The sequence below is a fragment of the Mustela nigripes genome, chromosome 7 (genome assembly GCF_022355385.1).
Source record: "Mustela nigripes isolate SB6536 chromosome 7, MUSNIG.SB6536, whole genome shotgun sequence".
In the NCBI taxonomy this organism is placed as follows: Eukaryota; Metazoa; Chordata; class Mammalia; order Carnivora; family Mustelidae; genus Mustela; species Mustela nigripes.
In genome coordinates, this window is record NC_081563.1 from 38,495,930 (window position 1) to 38,518,296 (window position 22,367).

General features: G+C 44.1%; 2 gene segments (V, D, J or C); one reads left to right on the plus strand and one right to left on the minus strand.

The window, feature by feature from the left end:
• Positions 1 to 12,683: 12,683 nt before the first annotated feature.
• Positions 12,684 to 22,367, plus strand: part of LOC132022178 (immunoglobulin kappa variable 2-29-like) — a 154,355-nt gene continuing 144,671 nt past the window's right edge. Inside the window, 2 exon segments of the V gene segment in view lie at positions 12,684 to 12,759; positions 13,113 to 13,422. Coding sequence covers positions 12,711 to 12,759; positions 13,113 to 13,422 — 359 coding nt within the window.
• LOC132022187 (immunoglobulin kappa variable 4-1-like) lies at positions 17,980 to 18,612 on the minus strand. The segment is given in 2 exon segments: positions 17,980 to 18,317; positions 18,524 to 18,612. Coding segments are annotated over 2 exon segments (372 nt in total).

Below are 22,367 nucleotides of genomic sequence, written 5' to 3' on the forward strand. Positions count from 1 at the left end.
GTGTGTGCTGTGAAGTGTGTAAACCTGGTGATTCACAGACCTGTACCCCTGGGGATAAAAATATATGTTTATAAAAAATAAAAAATTAATAAAAAAAAAAAAAAGAAAGGAAGAGAGTAAGGATTAGGGCTCAGGATTGTCTGGCTTGCATATCAAGCATATGCCCTTGGGCAAGTCTTTTACTGCCTCTGCCTCTGGGAATTAGCGAATTTTGGAAGAGGCAGTCCCTTCCTGGCTGGAACAATAAGAATGCAAAAATAAGAAATAAGAAAATGCATTAGACATAAAGTCTCATGAGGCTGAAAATAGGAGCTTGTGCAAGGGTGTTTGGGCAAAAGTGGTGAGTATGGTGGTGATCTGAAACTTTTGTCCCATAAATTAAGTGTGCCTGCTGAATCTGCTTGGGTCCAATACTAAAGAAAATACTTTCTCCTTTCTGAGGTTGACTGCTGCTGGTCTCCACCAATTCTTACAATCTGGTGTGACACTTCTGGTTTAGGACAAACAGCTCTGTCACACAGTTAATTGATGAGCTGTGGACAGGTCTACTGGGGCCTAAGCTATGCTGTGAACTACTTGGTGAACAGTGATAGGTTGCCTTTGAGAAGGGCCAAGTCTTGCCAAAGAGCCTGGAAGGCTATGCTATGAGTCTTCGTCTGGTCTTGCCAGAGTGTCTACAACATCCTTCCTGGAAACAGATGAACATAAAACCAACAGTAGGAGGGGTCATAGGGCCCACGTGATAGGGCCACTTCCATCGTGATCTAAACCCGATACAGAGTCCCTCCTGGCTCTGCACCCACTCTAAACTAGTGACTTCAAAACTAGCTGGAAAACGGAATGGTGTGGCTTATCCACATCTGAATTGTGTTGTCTCAACACTCAACAAGGTGCTGTGTTTCACCCTCAGTGGTCAGAGGTACAAGATACAAGTGCATGTCCTTTACCAACAAGGTGCTGTGTTTTAACCTCAGTAGTCAGAGGTACAAGTTACAAGTACTTGTCCTTTACCTCGGAGAGGATGTGCCCACATTCTTCAGATATCTGGACCCCCGACATAGCCACCAGGGAAGGGGGCCAGATGAATTTTTGTAGGGTTTGCATCCCACTGTTGGAGCACATGTATTTTTGCCAGTTAGGGAAGTCCTCACCATTTCTCACTCATGGTGTACAATTAACAGGATGTAATTGATAGAGTATGGCCTGGTGGCTTGCCCTGGGGGATGTTTATACATCACACAGTAGCAGAGAGCAGGGAGCTAACATAGCACTGGGCCAAGACAGAGAATGTGACCCCCTCTTCACTGCCTGTGAAAGGGAATTCTACCAGAGGATTGCATTACATCACATGCCATGCCCCCTGCTGGTAGACCTTGTAGTTGGCCCAGCATGGGGTAAGTGCATTCAAAACCTCCACTTGGCCAGAAGAGGGAGACTTAACACACCCAGAGAAGAATGGGGCCCAGTGGGGAGATTCTTTGGACAAACTTAATTTTTGAGTACTTAGGCAATACGAATGCCCCATAATTTGCATATCTTCATCCTCTTAGATCTGAAGTGTTTCTGCCTCTCAGAATCTTATACCAGAGTCTCTGGGTGTGTGGCATGAACACACTGGACCCATCAAAAGCAGCAAGATGGTAACTCCTACACATTTCTTAGCCTTCTGCTCCTCTGGGTTCCAGTGAGAATATTTGGACAAAGCAGGTTAAAGTGGGGGTATGATTTTCCACCCCCAATTTTCTTTCTTCATTGGGAATCTTTCCTCAGATGAATTTGGCTTATTTTAAAAATAAGTAGTATCCTCTGTCTTACCTAACTAGATACTGGTGACTTCCAGTACATATTTTGAAAACCTACTGATGTTTCCTGTGTGGTTTCAGCCTCCCATGGCGAGATTGTGCTGACCCAGTCTCCTGCCATCTTGTCTATGGCTCTAAAAGAAGGGGTCACCATCACCTACCAGGCCATTCAGAACATTAACAAGTAGTTAGCCTGGTATCAGCAGGTGCCAGGGAGAACTCCTAAGCTCCTGATCTATGCAGCATCCAAGTTGGAAACTGGGGTCCCATCGTGGTTCAGCAGCAGTGGGTCTGGGACAGAATCACTCTCACCATCAGCAGCCTGGAGCCTGAAGATACTGGGACCTTCTACTGCCTGCAGTCTAACAGCTACCTGCGCACAGCGTTATAGGTCAGAGCATAAACCACCAGGACAGCAGATGTGAGGGGCTGGGCTGCCCCTGCTGCTCCCCTGATGCCTGCACCTGCTCAGTTTCTCAGAGGCAGCCCCACTTTGGAGGTCACTGGGGCTTTGGGAGAAGGGCAAGGAGGCTCCTCGGCCTCCTGACTGACTCCCTTTCCCCCAGATCATTACACCCAAGGAGCGTGGGTCAAGGCATCAGTTGGGGTTTATGCAGCAAAAGAGAAGCCACTCTAGATATTCCAAGCAGGAATTGCTTCCTATAAGGATGCAATGCTTAAACATCACTCTTTCAAAGGCCTGGGAATATAATAAGAGAGAGAGAGACTAGAAACATTGATTCCTCAGTGATCCCCCATAAGTTAGAGATTTATACCATTGGAGATACAGGCTGCCTAACCACGTGGTCCTCAGGCCTGTCTAGGAAGGCCAGGGATGGAGCAGCTGAGGCTGTAGCCACTGCAGCCCCTCCCCAGGTGATTCTCTGGTCCCTCACTTATCACTCACCTGCCTGCAGGTGCTGACAGAAGGCATTGAATCCTCCTCTTCTGACCTCCAGATCTAGGGTAAGGTGCCTCCTGAGCAACTCCCTAGGGAACCACAGAGGAAAGGGGGCTCTGGGAAATGTACTTCCAAAAGTGATGGTGGTGACGGGGAGCTGACTGAAGACGGCTTGGGATGGTCACTGTTTTTACATCTCTCAGAAGTTGGCCAGTTAAGGGAAGACCCCAGAATATGTTTGAATGTTTCTAGCTACCACCGTTAGTCTGAATTCATAACAAGGAGATTTTGTTAAGGGACTGAGGGCACAGAAGAATGAGGCAATTGTGTCATGTACATAGAAATAACTTGACAATGAATGACTTCCATAATTAAAAAAAAACTAAATGTGGGTGAAGCATTGTTTTTTCTTAATATAAGAATACTTTGTTGCTTAAAATTCTCTATTAATGAGAGCATCATCGACAACCCTGAAAGCTTGTGACACATGCAAAATAGCTGTCTCCATCTGATACCTACTCACATGGCTCTCCATTTTCACAAGATGGCAGGAGAGCTGTGTGAGCTTTAAGATGCTCTGTTGTACAGCATTTTTACTTATCATAAAGTAGGCTCTCTTTAATTTTCTATTTTCATGTAAGACATTTATATTGAAAGCTACCTGTTCAATTAAAGCCACACGTTGAAAACCCCTCCAATTTAACTTTCTAATTCATACAATATTAAATTACAAACTTCGTTGTAGACTGAAAATATTGAAAAATATAACTATTTGGAAACAACATGACCATGTATCTGAAAAATTAAATAGAATAGTGATTTGTAGAAATTCAAGAATTACAAAGACCACAGTAAGAATAAATCAACATTATATACAGATCTGGCAGGATAACTGGACTTAGACTTGCTTGTTTTCTGGCTTCTGTACTCTCCTACAGCTTGCCATGAGAATGATGTGCCATGGGAGTCACCACCCTCTGTCCTGGCCCCAGATCAACCACTGTCCTTGGCTGGAGAGCCGTTCATCTCCCTGCACAAGAACCTCAGAGCTGAGCCCTGTGTGCATTATCCAAATTACTGTCAACATGAACATCCATGACTATAGACACAAATTCATAGGATGACAAGCCACTGAGAATTTACTGGTTTGTTAAAATAGTGTGTAAAATCACACTAGTACAGTTTTTACACATCTTCACATAGAGATTGACAGCTTTTATTAAACACAATGGCATAAAAAGGAATACTTGGAAATCCATTCATAAGAAGGTACAAAACAACAAAATGATTTTAAAAATATTTGAATTAAAGGTGTAAAATACAAACCATTGTAGAAACATCTAACTGAGATTACTTTGAGTAATAGTGACAAATTGTGTAGATCATTCAGACTTATCAAATGTGATTAAATCTAAAGTTCATTCATATATATTCATTCATATATATGTGAATGTACGTCCATATGTATATATATGTACAATATACATACATGTAGATACAATTCTCACAGTCAACTGACTAACACCTCCATCAGGCTGACACACGCAAAATTGTCAGGTTATGTCCCTGCAGTTTGTAAACTGATGCCGCAAGCAGCTCTGACCCTGCACCCTACTCCACAGTGACTGATTCACCAAAGACCCCAGGAAATGTCTGTCATAGGTATAGGTGACCTCTAGACATTCAAATGGTTACCCAGCTCTTACTATTCTCACCTACAGAATCTCTTCTTGAACTGCAGAGTCATGGCTGTGGATGCCAAGCATAAAACCCAAGGGAGAGACACAACTTCTCACACAGAGCTAACAAGGAACCAGAACCCCTGATAGCAACTGTTTACACATCATCAGGAAGCCTCTATATGGGAAGGGGTCTTCTGCACATCATAGGAAAAAGATAATGTAGAGGAAACATTACAAAATGAAACATTCTTCTGTCCCATCCTCTTTGAAGTGCTTCTCTAATAAATTTCTTTATTGTTATGGAGTATGTGTGTGTATCTATTCATCTGACTGTCTGTCTGTGTGTCTTTGTGGGGAGAGAGAGAGAAGTATGATCAATACTCACCAGATTGTAACAAATGGCTACCACAAAGGGCATCCTCACTGCCAAAAGCATAAATTCTGTCTTTGTCCCTATTCTCTTCCCCAGGACTATGAGATCCCTACTTGCAAGTGAGAGATTCCTTCCTACCCCTGTAGGTTTTTTACATTCATCTTCACATAGAGTATAATACAGGAGGTCCAGGATGAGTTTAATTAATTTTAATCATAACTAAATTATTTTAAATCATTAACCTGAAAGCACCAAACCCCAGAGACTCCTGAACCATCTTCAATTCATCCTGGGATCTGGAGATTGCCAGTCAATCAGCTGGAGAAGGACTGGGACCTGTTTCCTCCTGGTCTTTAGCTGACAGGAATCCAAGCAGGATGGCCATTCACCTCCCAGAATGGACTCTGGACACATCTGCCTGTATCGTCAGGACTCTGGAGCTTTCTAAGAAGGAAGGGGTATGAGCACTGTGTCCTGCCACAGATCCTAATTATCGCAGGGAGATTCTGCTTCCCATGAAGGCAATGGGATTTTGTCTTTGTTATGCTTCCTCCAAACACAGAAGTTACTGCTCTCCCAGGAGAGGGACCTGCACCCTGCCTTTGGCTCTTTCCTCTCTGCCACACCCACCAGGGGATTTGCATATTGTATCCTGGGGAGGACCTTACCTTGGAAGTCTGACATAAAGGTCAGCTCTGAGCTTGTGTTTACTTACTAGGACTCATCAGTTCAGCTTCTCAAAATGAGGTTCCCTTCTCAGCTCCTGGGGCTGCTAATGCTCTGGGTCCCAGGTAAGAGCAGAAGGAGGATGAGGAAGGGGATTCGGGTGAGGAGGGTGAGCTGTCTGGGTGCTGGTAGTCCCTATGTGTGTTCTGTCCAGGGGTGAGATTGCCCTCAAGAATGGGAATTTAGTTTTGAGACAGTGAAAGCTATGAGGAAACTAAAGGGAATGAAGAACAGTGCTTTAGTGAGATGCTGAAAGAAAAAAATGTGGCCACTTAGTGCCCTGCAATTCTTGGGTTATCCATGGAATTTGGATGTATTTAAAGTATGAATCAAATCACAAAATATGATTTAGCCTAATATAAATGAAATTTAAATTCTTAATAATGGCTCATAATGTTTCTACATAACCTTTACTTATTTCCCATTATTTTAGGATCCAGCGGGAAGGTTGTACTAACTCAGACCCCACTCTCGCTGTCCGTCACCCCCGGAGAGTCGGCCTCCATCTCCTGCAGGGCCAGTCAGAGCCTCGTACACAGTGATGGAAACACATATTTGAGTTGGTACCTGCAAAAGCCAGACCAGTCACCACAGCTCCTCATCTATATGGTTTCCAACCGTTTCACTGGGCTCCCAGAAAGGTTCAGTGGCAGCGGGTCAGGGACAGATTTCACCCTGACAATCAGCAGGGTAGAAGCTGATGATGTGGGGGTTTATTACTGTGGGCAATTTACACATAATCTTCCCACAGTGGTTCAGCCCCCAGCACAAACCTCTCTGTTTGGCGGTCCCCACTGGGCACTTGTGTTGCCTGAGCAGGGAGCTGACCCAGCAGAGGCTCTGAGCTGGCGTCAGAGGCAGGTGCTGGGGAACTCAGGGCAGTAACATGCAGCTGAGTGCTCTGGACCGAGTCCTGGCCCCTTGGCAGCAACAGCCTCAGTGGGGCACAACCAGCTCCAGAAGGGACATGATCATTCTGCGGTCTGAGTGGTGGCTGCCAGGGAGAGCTGCCCTGAACCTCACGCTGCTCCTCCTGGCCTGTGTGCATGAGTCAGGGACAGTTACCCAGTATAAACATCAGAAACCTGAGCCATTCATGGCACAAGGAAAAGTTCCATACATTTTTGAGCTAACAAATTTCGTGATATTTTCAACAGAATAATATTTGGTATCATTCAGAAATTAGTATGTTTTCCATTTCCACTCTCTCACCTTCTTCCTTTCCCAGTTACACTAACTGCTCATGTACAGTGTTCCCTATGGACAAAGGATATCTATTTTCATGCAACATACATTAAAAAATCATTCAAATAGGCTCCACTTTTAAACATAAAACCCCAAATCTTTAACCCTATACAAGAAAATACATTGCAGAATATATTGAGATAAGAGTACAGAGTAGGAAGATCAGATCCAGGAAAACATATCTGGTTTCCATTTCCAATTCTTCTGATCTCGGAAAGGGTCCTGAAAGCAGTAACTTCCAATCACATCAATTATAGAGCTATTCGGGCACCATAAAACGAAACCAAAACCCACAATCTTGAGCCCCCACACTAGGACCTTACTAGTACCTTACTAGAGTGACACCGGGGAAGGAGGTTCAACAAGAAGCACTGGGTGCATGGAACACCACACACAGCACCTTGGCCTTTCGGGGCTGACCCCAATGTTCTTGTCTCAACACAAGGAGGGTCTCGATGCTCATGATAGACTCTTTGTCCTTTAAGGTAGGTCAACTGTACAAATATTGTAACATTCAAACCCATGTGACAAGATATTCTATGGCCTTGGGGTGGGCGGGGTAAGAAGGAAATAAATCTCAACCACAGATAATTCCTTTAAAAAATAGAGGATAATTAGGGGATTGGGAAACAATACTTAACTACAGTACTTCAGTTACTTAAAGTTGCTGTCCCTGGAAATTCTTCCCATTGGGGGCTCAAAGGGATCCTAAGAACTACCAAACTCCTTCTCACCATGTCTCAGGATCCTCCCAGTCCTCGCTCTGTGTATCCCTCCATCTAGCTCTTCAACTGGATCCTTTCTCATATCCCTTAGTAAACTGGTAAACACAAGTAGGTGATTCTCTGAGTTCTGTGAGCTGCTTTAGGAACCTAATCACACCTGAGGAGGGAATCATGGAACCCCGTGTCTGCAGCTGGTCGAGGACAGGGGCTCCTTCTCAGTGCCCTCCCTCCCATTAGATGATGACACTCCTGACGGGCTAGTCCTTCTCAAGCTAGGGTCCCCATGCCGTCCTGTAGAGCCACAGGCAGCGGCTCTGGGGGATGAAGTGTGGACACAAGCCACTGCAAGCAGACCCAGAGCCAGGAGGCTGTGTCCCTGAGAAAACTCCCTCTTGAAAGTGCTTGGTGTCCTCCACACAGCCGGTCAGGGACCGCCACTTGGCTACTGTGCACTGGAGCTTCTCCATCCCCAGATGGTTCCTTGTGCCCAGTGTTTGGGACAGTGGGGACACCCCCTCCACAATGTGCAAGGACAGCAGTCTCCTCCCTAAACATATACATAGGATGGATATAGACACAGATTGGAGGTCTTTCCTTAACAAAGCTAAAGTCATTTTTCTTTCCTGTCAGAAACTTTAAAAATTCCTTCAATAAAAATAAAAATAAATAAAAAATCAAATAAATAAATCAAATAAATAAAAATAAATATATTTATTATAATAAAATATATAATATGATATAAGTATGTTTATTATAATAAAAATAAAAATTAAAAATTAAATTCCTTCAAAAAAATCCAAAGTCCCAGAGTGATGACAAAAATAAGGTGATAGACTCTATACATTCCATAAAGAATGTATGTGAAAATAAAAATAAAAATAAAATAAAAATGAAAGTGAGGGAATCTGAGGAGAAAGGAGGAACCACTATGGAAAGGCCTGTGCCTCTGGCAGGTGCATCACGTGTGCATGATGGTACAGCAGGAGAGGAAGCGATGATACCCTCAGGAAAAATCTAACCTGTGTGTCCCCAGGCCGGTCCACTCTGGAGGACAACTGCAGGGCTGCATCCCACAGGGAGCTAGCTTAGCCTTTTATTCTAATGCATCCAAGTTCCACTCCACCTCTGCCCAATCCTGCACTCCCTTTCCGGAGGTGGTGATGTCAAGAACATTCCCCAGCCAGTGCTGCACATGCTATATTCGATGTGAGTCTGCTTTCCGGGGAACAATGAGTGTGACGAGTGATGTCAGAGAGTATCACAGACCACATGGTCAGAATAACCTGCACAGGCAGAAGCTGTCCATTGTCCAAAATGCACAGGGACAGAATGATGTCAGAAAGAGAGAATGTGGCAGTAGATAATTGAGCACATCTTATTAGAAATTAAGTCAATATGCTGACCCTCAGAGTATTTTGTCTCTCTAACTGGCAAAATCTAGTTCAGGGTTGCTGAAGCCTAAAGCTTCAGCTTCTGACTCAGTTCCTAGACCCAAGTCAGTTCCTACTCTCAAGCACATTGACTCAGGGAAAGGCCAGTTCTCAAAGGAAAGACCTTAAGGTTTTGCCATAGATGTATTGAGAAAATCTTGCTTCCTTATTTTCCCTAAGGAACTTGGGGCTCAAAATGTGTCCTCTCTGCCCTGAAGAGAGAGCTCTCTGTTAGAAGGACACATGGGGGAAAGCAGTGCTCTGGTGTAGGAGACTAGGGAGCAAACTTTCTGCAGAGAAAAAGCAAATACAAAAACAAAGAAACAGTTCATCTCACATTAAAGCAGTGGAAGAGTATTTGTTAACTGACAAGAAAGCTGTAGGACTCCTTGAGAATCCTCAGGACAGAAGTTCCATCCCTCACAGGAGACACTATGGGGTTGGGGATGCAAATTGCTACACAGGGTTAAAAGTTTATTAAATAGAGGGATTTGAAGTGGCCTGTGCTCAAAGGGAACTTCTGTCTCACTTTCTCCGATTAGAGTGTGGTGACTGGGGGCCCTGACCAAGGATTAACATCGATACAAGAATAACCTTCACATATGACATAAGACATTGCTCTCATTTCTTCAAAGGACTCATGAATTTCGGTCCTACAAAAGTCATTTAGTTATTTACTTCTTCAAAAGAACAAAGAAGAGAAATGACAATATTGGGAAGGAATTCAGATGACGTATATGGAGACCAGGCCTTTGAAATATCTTGATCATTGAATCTCATAAGTGACCTATTCCACAAGGTTTGGAAATAACTAAAAAAGTCAGAAGATCAACACATTCACATATATATGTGAGCTGCCTGGAGCCAATATTACTCTCTGTGAGTTCATCCTCTAGTGGGTGAGTATTTGCAGTTATTTAGAAAAGGTGACCCATTTCAGTCACAGGTCCCAAGAATCTACTCTACCGACTTCCTGTTGGAGACCATCCCTCTGTTGTACGACAGAGAGAACTTCCATTTGGACTCAGTCCGGACACAGGTATGTTGTCTCTCAACTTCAACAAAGCATTACAAGTTTCTGCTGTTTGGCTGAGAAAATGTATAGACCGAGTCCTACAGAATGTATAATAGCATCACACTCCCCACCCACACACCCTGACCCCAGAATAATGGACTCACATAAACAAAGTAGCAAGAGAATCATCCCAAGGGACACAAATGACACACTGGCTAATAGTTTTATGAATTCCAAAGGGACTTCCCCTGGCAAAGAGACAAAAATACAACAAAACCCCCCTGTGTAAGTCCTTGCTCCTTGAGGTGATGTTGGTCAAGATTAGAGAATACTAGAGTCCTGGACCCCACCTGGACCTCATGGAGGTTCTTCTTACATCCTTTACAGATGCTGATCATTTCTGTGTGGTGTGCAGTGACCAACATTGATGAAGTCACTTTTATTATCCAGGGCACAACAAAGTTCCTACAAACACAGGAGATAAAGACTCCTCTTAGGAATTAGGAACAGTCTTTCATCAGTCTACAGATAGCAGAGGAAAATTTCAAAGCCTACTGTGTCAAGAAAGAAGCTGTAGAAAGGTTTTGCATTTTTTAGGTATTTCAGGGTAAGAAATTATGAGATAAACAACCAAACACAGAAGGAGACTTTTAAAGTTTTCATGTTAAGTTTTATAGGAAATATTTTTGAAGTTCAACATTTGTAGGAATATGTTGTACAAAAAACAGTTTCAAAACTGATACACAGCAAATAAACAGGATGGATGAATAATTTTCAGCCCAATTTCCACACACTGAGGTTTCACATATGGTGATGGGTAATGTGATTCTGATTTCCTTAGTATATTTAACACAACGTTAGATATTGTGATTCTTAATTTAACATGTGTAATGAATAGTTTCCAAACTCATCTTAAGATTTAGGATATTATCTTTTATTGTCCGTTTGGTTTTTTTCCTGATTTTATTCATTTCCACTGGTTTAACTTTCTGAATCATTCAGCAGCAGGATTCATTAGGTGGGCCAGCATTTTCAAGAGTAAGATTCAGGAATGCGTGGCTAGCACTCTAAGAAAAGATCAAGGGAGAAAACACATGAAAGAGTAAATGAAATGACAACCAGTAACATACAGGACAGGGGCTATTAATCCTAGTTCTTTCACAACCTGTCATCAACACCCAAATCCCTCCATAGAGTTCAGGGTTCACTAACACTACCATTGTTACATAATAATTCTTCTAACTATGGTACAAAATCACACTCTAGGAGGATTTTCTAGAAGATATTCAGATGGAGATTTGTTGTGTAATCTTGCCTGGACTTGCATGTATTCAATAACTCTTCAATTCAGTGTGACCTTGGATTTGATTTACCTGGGATCTAACAGAACTACAAATTCTATTCCTAAAGTTTCTCCAGGATTTTGGGTGCCTGACAATGACTTGAGTTGTTGGGTAATTTGAGGTTGACACACACTCACCAACACCTGTCTAACAACTACATCAGGCTGACACACAAAGAAGCATCAGGTTATATCCCAGCCTTAAATGAAGGATGGTTGGTAAACTGATGCCTGGGGCAGCTTAGAGCACGTATCCTGTTCCACAGTGACTGTGGTTCACCAAAGACCTCAGAAAATGTCCAGCATAGGGAAGGGTGAAGCCAAATTATTAGAAGTTTTATCCCAATACTTGCTCTTCTCACCTACAGAAAATTATTTTCAACTATAGACTCAGAGCTGCGGATGCTGAACATAAAATCAGGTGAGGGACAACAGCTTCTCACACAGATCTAACAAGGAACGAGACCCCCTAACAGAAATCGGTTACACATGATGAAGAAGCCTCTGTATGGGAAGGGGAAACATTATTTTCTGGGAAATGGGAAACATTGTTCATTCTGTCCATCCACGTAGACAGTGTTGACTTAAGAAATCTCTCTGCTTGATATGGTGTGTGTGTGAGTGTGTCCACCTTATGTAATATGTACCATATGGTATGTATGTTCTATCATCTGTGTCTTGCCTACTCTCCACCTATCCATCTATCGGTCTCTCTGGGGAGGGAGACAGAACTATGACCGGATACACACCACATTGTAACAATCGGTTACCACAAACTTCATACACTGCCTGAAGCTTATAATTCTGTCTTCTTTCCTATTCTCTTCTGCAGGACTATGAATTCTCCTTCTGTAAGTGAGAGATTCTTTTCTACCTGTCAAATTCCTCTCACTTTCATGTTCTCAAAGAGTAGATAATTCACGAGGTCCCAGGGTGAGTTTAATTCATTAATAACTCATTAATAAATTGCCTAAACCATTAAGCTGGAAACAGCAGATCCCAGAGACTCCTGATCTCTCCCCAGTTTATCCTGGGATCTGGAGATTGCTGGTTAATCAGCTGGAGTGGGATCTGTTTCCTCCTGGACATTAGCTGACAGGAATCCAGGCAGGATGGCCATTCACCTGCCAGGAATGGCCTCTGGACATGCGAGCCTGTATAGTCAAGGACTCTGGAGCTTTCTCAGAAGGCAGGGCTATGACCACTGTGTCCTGCCACAAATCTTGATTATCACAGAGAGATCCTGCTTCCCAGGCAGGAGTGAATTTGTCTCTGTTAGTTTCCCTGCAAACACAGAAGCCATTTTAAGTTACTGCTCTCCCAGGAGAGGGACCTCTTTCCTCTCTGCCACACACACCACAAAATTTGCATATCGTCCCCTGGGGAGGACCTTACCTTGGAAGTCTGACATAAAGGTCAGCTCTGACCTTCTGTTTACTTACTAGGACTCATCAGTTCAGCATCTCAAAATGAGGTTCCCTTCTCAGCTCCTGGGGGTGCTGATGCTCTGGGTCCCAGGTAAGAGCAGAGGAGGGAGGAGATGGGACATTGGGGTGGGGAAGGTGAGCTATCTGGGTGCTGTTACTCCCTATCTGTGCCCTGTCCAGGGGTGAGATTGCCCTTTAAGAGGGGAATTTAGTTTTGAAATCCGTGAAAATTAATGGAAATTAAAGGGAACAAAGAACAGTGTTTAATGAGATGCTGAAAAAAAATTGTGGCCACTCAGTGCCCTGCAATTCTCGGGTTATCCATGGAAACTGGATATATTTACAGTAGGAATCCAATCACAAAATATGATTTAGCTTAATATAAATGAAATGGTAAGTCATAATAATGGCTCATAATTTTTCTCTTATCTCTCATTGTTGTAGGATCCATTGGGGAGGTCGTGCTGACACAGACCCCACTCTCACTGTCAGTCACGCCCGGAGAGCCAGTCTCCATCTCCTGCAGGGCCAGTCAGAGCCTCGTACACAGTAATGGAAACACCTATTTGCATTGGTACCTGCAGAAGCCAGGCCAGTCCCCACAGCTCCTGATCTACAAGGTTTCCAACCGTTTCACTGGGGTCCCAGACAGGTTCAGTGGCAGCGGGTCAGGGACCGATTTCACCCTGAGAATCAGCAGGGTGGAGGCTGACGATGTGGGAGTTTATTACTGTTTTCAAGGTACACATTTTCCTCCCACAGTGGTTCAGCCCCAAACACAAACCACTCTGTTTGGTGGTCCCCACTGGACACGTGTGTTGCCTGAGTGGGGAGTGGGCACAGCAGAGGCACTGAGCTGTCGTCAGAAGCAGGTGCTGGGGAACTCAGGGCAGTAACATGCAGCTGAGTGCTCTGGACCGGGACTTGGCCCCTGGGTGCCAACAGCCTCAGCGGGGCACAACCGGCTGGGGAATGAACATGATCTGCCTGTGGACTGAGAAGTGAGCTGGCAGGCAGAGCTGCCATGAACCTCAACCTGACACTCCTGGCTTGTGTGTGGGGGTCCGGAACAGTTAGTCAGCATGAGGGTCAGAAACCTGAGGCATATTTGTGGCAACACAATCACATACATTTTTGAGCTAACAAAGTTTGTGATATTTTCAGTAGGATAATATTTGATATTGTTCATAATTTATTATTGCTTATTTTCCCACTCTTTGAATTTCTTCTTTCCCAGTTACACTATCTTTGTGCTGTATTCTTTTGATAACATTCTATACACACTAACCTCAAAGGAAATATGGCTGAGAATGATTAGTGAACTTTTTCTTCAAGCTCCCAGACTTGTAAACCCATAGCAGGAATAAGCTCCTAATCCTGTAAAGACGATGTCCGTATATACAATGAAATTTTACTCAGCCATAAAAAGAATGAAATCTAGCCATTTGGCACAACATGGATGGACCAATAAGGTACTGTGAGGTGAAGTAAGTCCAGAGAAAGGCAAACATCATATGATTTTATTTATATGTAGAAAGATGTAGAAATATGTAGAAATCTGGCTTCCAGATCGAGGTCCTGACTTTACTATTCAAATTTTAATCCAGAGAAAAAAATATCATGAAGGAGAAAACACTAGATATTGGCCTATCCTTGTGCTGGAACCAATGCACATCATTTTTTCCCCAACGTATTTTTAACATTATAAATTAAAAAAAAAAAAAAAAAGACTTCTAGTGCAAAACCAGGAGCAAAGAGCAGGCTGCTTTAGTCACTAGAAAACATTTTAAATTTGGAAAGAACAGCAAAACAGATTATAAGAGTGAGGCAAACAAAAAATATGGAACACAGGAGAGATAAAACTCGCCACCTGGACACCTTCTCCCTCAACACTTGCCCTCCAAACCACTGAGATGTACAGTAGACCCTGTCTCTTCTAAAAGTGCGCTGAGCTTCTGTGTTTCCCTGGCAGCCTGCTCACTGAGCTTCTGTCGCCCCCTTCTGCCTCTTCTAGAGGAAGAACAGTGTTTGAAATCAAGATGGGTAGACTATACCACTCTAGGATCACCCCTTGCGGCAAACAAACACCAGCCCCAAAGTGTCTCCTGGTTTCTGGAATATTTTAGCTCCCACCTCCTAGAGCCGCTCATAGCCTGTCACAATTCCCGGAGGTTTCAGTATATGACCTTCCATTACCTGCTCTCTCAGTTGTTTGGCTGATTCTCCTCCAATTGTCTCTTCCCCACCCAATCTTGATCAGTCACTCTCATGGCCATGCCTTAGGTGTACCATCAGAAAATCATTACAAGTTCTCCAACAATACAATGCCGAGCATCTTGGAGGCACCTGGGTGGCTCAGTCAGTTGAGCCTCTGCCTTCAGCTCAGGCCATGATCCTGGGGTCCTGGGATGGAGCCCTGCTCAGCGGGGAGTCTGCTTTTCTCTCTCCCTTTCTGTCTCCCCCTGCTCATGAGCTCAGATATGATCACTCACTCTCTCTTTCAAATAAATAAATAAATAAATAAATAAATAAATAAATAACGGCTTTTAAAAAAATGTTGAGTATCTCAGCCTTGACCCATTCTAAGAACTCTGCAGCGCAATCCACTGGCTATGCCACCACCAATAATTTCTGGCTTTCATTACAGTAAGACCTGAAATCTATAGGAAAAATAGAAATTTTGGCATCTCTGTAGCATACCTTCCAGGTAAACAGGGTCCAACCCTGGTCATTGTCTTTGAGCTATCTTGCAACTCTTTAGAAACTGTTGGTAACTGAAAGATGGATGATTCTGTATTGTCTGGTAGTGACTTAACTGATGTCTTACCTCACCTTGGAAAACCAGCTTGCCTCTCTTTGCAGTTCATTCCTTTACTCCATATATATCTGTGTCTTTGACTTTTCCTTTGAACCAGTTACATCTTCCGAGTTCCCTCACAGCGTATGAGTAAAATAATTCAACCCCCCCTGTTTGTCATTACTATCTCTCGATGAGAGTCATAATTTTACTGTTTTCTGAAAATTAACTTTTAGTGAATCTATTGGCCTTCCTATATTTTCTTGTCTTTAAGCCCTTCGTGTCTCATTTCCCTCCTTCCTCAGCTGAAATCCATGATCCTTCTTTATAACAACCCCCTATACGCAAGATCTTCCTCAGCCTTCCATTGTTTCATTTCATGTACAAAGTCCCAAACCTCCACATACCTGCTGGAGGAAAACAAAAAGCAATCCCCACAGCTAAACTTTGATTCATGACCACTCACCTCCTGAGGCCCTTCACCCTGACCCACAATCATACTTTACTTCCCTGGTCTCATCAGTCTTCACTCTTTCTCTTCCCTTCTTCAGGTTCTAACAGCTCTTCTTCCATCCTCACTTAAAGTTAAGTATGCCATTTCCTATTTCCTAGGTCAAGATGGTCAGCACCCCCAACAGAAATGTGAAAGAGAGGAAAGAAATGTGAGCCTTTCTACATCGGGAGCACCAGTCTGACAACTTTAAGCACAGGAGCAAGCCAGCCAAGATCAATCAAGATCAATCAAGCCTGGACCCATATTAGCAGAACTGCACAGCCAACAAATAAACATGACAGCAACAAACATGTTACCATTTTAAGCCACTATATTTTGTGGGTGATTTATCACATAACACTAGCTAACAAATACATCATCTGGTTTTAAGTTTCTGATCACCCTTACTCAGCAAGCTTTTATTCCCTTTCTTTCTTTACTTTTCTTTATAGCCCCTCCAACAATATGTAGTAAAGTTTACTGATGCCATTGATTATCACCTGGTTCTCCCAGCTGGGGTGAAACCACATGTCTTTGCTCTGGACACAGAAGAAGTCCTCAGAAAACATACTTGGATGAGAAAAATGGATCCATTAATAGCAATCCTTGAAGTAGATTTCTAATTATTAAGAGAAGCTGTTTTGTACGTAATTTGGAGTATGGCATTTGGAGCACCCTGACCAGGTTTGCTGTGGTCTTTCCTGAAGTTAAGTTCATCAACCCATGCATTTAAGAAGAAGGTGAGGAAATAATAAGATGCTCAGGAATTCTCCATTTCCACACAGAATTGGACATGTTCATGAAATGTTTTCCAAGGGACTCAAGTTATGTCACACTTAGAGCCATGATTTCCTTCAGTCCCAAGATTACACCTGAATGCCCAAAGGAAGACTGTAAAGAAAAAGGTGATAAGGTTGGAAAAAGGTGCTGAGGCACAGCATCCCATGTTCCTAAAGTGACAGGATTGAAGACAAAGGCATCAGAGCTCCTGGGTGGCTCAGTCTGTTGAGGGTCCGACACTTGGTTTTGTCTCAGGTCATGATCTCAGGCATGTGAGATGGAGCAGGTGACAGGTTCCCAACTCAACAGGGTGTCTGCCTGAGATTCTCTCCATGTCCCTGGGCCACTCCTCCCCAGAAATAGATAGATAAAGTATTAATTAAAAAATAATAAGAGTATTGCCATTGTGAGAATGAGTACACCTGGGAGAAAAGGAGAAGAGAGAGAAGGGAGGTAGGAAAGGAGCCGGAGCAGAAATGAATGTGCAGGACACTGCCCAGGAAGGCTGGGAAACAGGGCCCATGGAAGGAAAAAGTGAGAGGGACATTACCTTCCACGTGGGAGATTCTGAATAGGTGAGCTGAAAGGTTTCATCCTGGGAAGGTTCAGAGTGAGAGGGTGATGGAGAGTGAAGAAAAGAGAATAAGGAAATAAAAGAGAAATGTCCCAGAGTCCAAGAGGAACAGGAAGGGAGAACTGATATGCCAGGTGGAAAGTTCACAGCCCATTGTCAGAGGCTAAAGACAGACCTTCCTGGCTCACTCCTGCCATGGCACTCTGGGATAAATGCAGCTTCCTGGGGCACAAAAACCCCCAGCAGCATCCCTAAGACATCTTCACAGCATTTGTCTTCACTAACCTCCCACAAAAAGGGATGCAGGAGGGATGCCTGGGTGGCTCAGTTGGTTAAGTGGCTGCCTTCAGCTCAGGTCATGATCCCAGCATCCTGGGAAAGAGTCCTGCATTGGGCTCCCTGCTCAGAAGGGAGTCTGCTTCTCCCTCTGCCTCCTGCTCCCCCCCACTTGTGCTCTCCCTCTCTCTGGCAAATGAATAAATAAAATCTTTTTTTAAAGCTTGGAGGATGCAGGAAAAGTCAGCTCTTTTCATTTTCTGCTGGCACTTACAAGCCCTGCAAGGAGTATGTCAGGAGAAGTGACTTCTCAGGCAGATAAGGGAATTCACATGTTCAGGGCTGAGTGGGGAGGAAGCAGCTGGTGCAGCAAAGTCTCCCTGACCCTCAGCCCCCGGGAGCAGGTTTATGTTCGAGGCTGAAGCACTGTGGGTGGAGAGCTATCATACTGCTGGCAGTAGTAGCTTCCCACATCTTCAGCCTGGATGTTGCTGATGGTGAGGGTGTAGTCTGTCCCAGACCCACTGCCGCTGAACCGGTCTGGGATGCCCGTGTCCCTGCTGGATGCAGCATAGATGAGGCGCCTGGGAGCCTGCCCAGGTTTCTGTTGGTACCAGGCTACAAAGTTGTAAACACTCTGACTGGCTCTGCAGTTCATGGTGACCCGCTGACCTGGAGACACAGCCAATGAGCCTGGAGACTGAGTCATCGTGATTTCCCCATGGGCACCTGCAATCAGAAAAATGGTGATACAGACACACTTTATCCCAGTCACACTGAAATATGTCATTGCAAACGTGCTTCCTAATGGTACCACATGGCAGTACATCGTTGGGTCTATTTTGGAAATAATGAGTGTTTCTCATTATGTATCTTAGAAAGTTGTATAAAATGACATTAATCCAGAAGGACTATGGCACTTTTCAGCTTCTCACCTGAGACCCACAGCAACAAGGATAGGAGGACCTGCCTCTGTGACACCATCTTGCTGCCCCAGCGTGCCCAACACAGCTCAGCTCACAGAGCAAAGGCCCCTTTTATACAGCCTGAGCCGCTGGTCTAGCCCTGGAGGGGCTTATGCAAAGCAGTCAGGGGGAACAGAAGCAAATCTCATAAGCAGTGGGTTGTGAAAGTGCCCAGTGGAAATGTAAGAAGCCAAAAATAACTCCAAAATAGAGTTGTATGACAGGAACACACGAAAGTCAACTCAGAAGCTCTGGGAACATCTTAGAAATTCTAAAATGACAATGTGCTACAAGATCAAATCAAAAGCTTCCATTTTCAATTGAAAAATGTCTTTAAATGGGTTCAATTTCCAGAAAAGATGTACTCGACTCTTCATATCAATAACCCTGGTAAAATAACAAAATATGCTGGGAAAAAAATAATGGGAGGCAGGAAGGGGCAAGAGAATTGGAAGTCACAAAAAGAAAGTGGAGAACTTTGGGCCCAACTTTTTATAAAACCTCTGACTTCAGAACATCGAGCTCTGAAGCCATTTTCTCCTGCAGATGGGTAAGGAAGTGGCAAACACTTGACCTCGGTCCCGGAGCTGTGCAAGGGCCAGAGAGATGGAATAGATGGAAGACAAGCCCAGAATTTCCTCACTCGAGAGACATGTGGGACCCCCATTGGAACTAGGGGAAGTCTGAATCCTGATTTTCAGTTATTCTCTCTTTTCAGTTCAATATTTCTGTTTTCATGTTGAATTAACCAATGAATGAAATCTAGGTGCCTTCAAGAAAATTCAGTTCCCTCCAGGGGTTTGAGAAGTCAGGGCAGGGTTGCTTGGGCACCATATAAACGTCCCTGCACCTGTCCCTCATTCTGCTGTTCCTTCTCAAACAGAAGTAAGGGGGCAGGGGTGGGGTTCTCTAAAACAATGAGCATGCCGTCCTCGTGAGGAGGGCAATCTGTGGAGGCTTCGGGCTCACTGCAAGTCCAACCACAATACTTCAGCCATCTTTCCTCCGAGTGGGGCACATGCCCGAGTCTTCCTCTGACAGGTGGCACTTTGGCTGTTCCATGGGTCCCGTGGCTGCTGCACTGCTTCATGACATGAGCCATTTCCTGAACCCAGACAGAGCCTGTATCAAGTACCCCTGCCTGGGGATCCACACCTCACCCTCACAAAGGGTCGATTCTCCCATCGCTCTGCTCCTGAATTTGCTCTAGATGATGGTTAATTTTATGTGTCAAGGGAAGTAGGCTAGGGCACCTAGTGGGGTGGTCAATGCCAGTTTAGATGTTGCTGCCAAGGTATTTTTTAGTGTGATGAACATTTACATCAGTAGCCCTCATCTCCCATGCTGCACAAAAGATTCACCACAGCCCTGTTTCGACTTCAAAAAGGAAAGAAAACTCTACTATTATTATAGAAAATCTAATAGAAACAGAAGAGGAAAGGAATATGCCCATACAGGAAGGGAATAGTAAGCAGGAAATGAGAATAAGGCCACTGTACCTCGTATCGGGTACTTACAACACCCCACCTCACCAGCTGGGAAAGCCCCGGAGACAGGCTGGAGTCCCGACTGAGAGGCCTGGGTGGAGCAACCTCCCCTCAGGGGATACTTCCAGTGGAATCCCCACAAGGGCCATACTTATAAGGCAAATAACGGAGTTTGAAATGAAACATTTGTTCACTTATGTGCAGTTTGGAGCAAGCTGCATGTCCACATTATCATGTCTCTGTATTTTCAAGGAGCCTAAGCTATATGCATCTGCCTCCCCTCCCAGATCCCATTCTGGGGTGCCAGGCCTGTTGGAGCAGGAGGGGATGGGAGACAAGGCTGTAGCTCTTGGTGTCAGAAAGAGAAGGGGCCATATTCCTGATGAACATAGATGCAAAAATCCTCCACCAAATGTTAGCAAACCAAATTCAACAATACATTTAAAGGATCATACACCATGATCAAGTAGGATTTATTCCAGAGATGCAAGGATCCTTTAATATCAATAAATCAATCAGCATGAATGTCACATTAACAAACTTAAGGGTAAAAATCATAGGATTGTCTCAACAGATGCAGAAAAAGTATTTAATAAAATTCAGTATCTATTTATCAAAAAAAAAAAACAAAGGTTATAAAGGATATGGAGGAAGAGGATAGGGAGTGGATAATTCTGCCTCTGATCTTTCCTCCTTTATCCTTCCACTCTCTTCCTTCCAGACCTTTCTTAGCCAGCCGCCCCGTACGGCATCCATGTCCCTACTTCAGGCCACTTCCCCAGCCACAGTAAGTCAATGACCATTTGTGCTCTTTGAGCATCTACTAAAAAAAAAACATCGTATTTCATTACAGAATGGTATGGGAGCTGTTCAGTTTAACTTACATCAACATATTATTCGAACCAGGGCTGATCCTGGAGTCCTTTCTCACTATTTGCTGGTTGGCAGGTCCTGTGTGTTTAATGAGTTGTGCTAAGAAACAAAGACAGGAGAGCTATTACAATGCAGTAAGAAGTTTTTATTAAATGCATAGTCCCCTGGGAACAGAACACACAGCATGCCCGAGGTGCACGAACAGTACCGAGGTGAGACGCACAGGCAGAGAGAAGTACTGCTGGCCTGTATTATTACTGCGTATTTCATGAGAAGAATGGAGAAGCACAGTCAACAAACTACTCACACAAAGGATTGGAGAGTTTGAAAATTTCAGCAGGCTGCGGACTATAGGTGTGCCCCTTGCCCTCTGGTAGCCAGGAGGATTTGGGTAGAGGGAAATGTCACAGATTGCACCTCTCATTGAGAGGGAAAGAGTAGGATTTGAACTCAGGATTGTCTGGCTTGCATATCAAATGTATGCCCTTGGGCAAATCTTTTACTGCCTCTGGGAATTAGTTAATTTTGGGACAGAAGGTCCCTTGTGGCTGGGGCAGCAAGAATACAGAAATAAGAAAATGGATTAAGTATAAAGCCTCATGAGGCTGAAAATAGTAGCTCATGCAGGGGTGTTTGGGCAAGAGTGGTGAGTATTGTGGTGATCTGAAACTCTTGTCCCATAAATTAAGTGTGTCTGCTGAATCTGCCTGGGTCCAATACTAAAGAAAATACTATGTCCTTTCTGAGATTGTTTGCTGTTGGGCTCCACCCAATCTGGTGTGTCTGACATTTCTGGTTTAGGACAAACAGCTCTGTCACACAGTTAACTGATGTTCCGTGGACAGGTCTACCAGGGCCTGTGCTATGCTGAGAACTACTTGTTGAACAGTGAAGAGGTTGTTCTTGAGAAGGGCCAAGATGAAGATGAGTCTTCATCTGGGCCTGCCAGAGTGTCCACAACATCCTTCTGGATACAGATGCATGTACCACCAAATCATAGGAGAAGTCCTAGGGACCACATGATTGGGCCACTCGCATCGAGACCTAAGTCTGATACAGAGTCTCTCCAGACTCTGTGTCCACTCTACACTGGTGACTTCAAAATTAGCTGATAAACGGAATGGTGTAGCTTACCCAAGCATGGAATGTGTTGTCTCAACACTCAATACTCGACACTCAACAAGATACTGTGCTTCAAGCTCAGTGGTTGGAGGTACAAGATGCAAGCACTTGTCCTTTACCTCGGAGAGGATATGCCTTATTCCTCTGATATCTGAACCCCCTCCATAGCCACCGGGGGGGTGGGGCACGTGAATTTTTGTAGGGTTTGCATCCCACTATTGGAGCAAATGTGTTTTTGCAAGTTAGTGAAGTCCTCACCATTTCTCGCTCATCGTGTGCAATTAACAGGATGTAATTGATAGAGTATGGCTTGGCGGGATGCTCTGGGAATG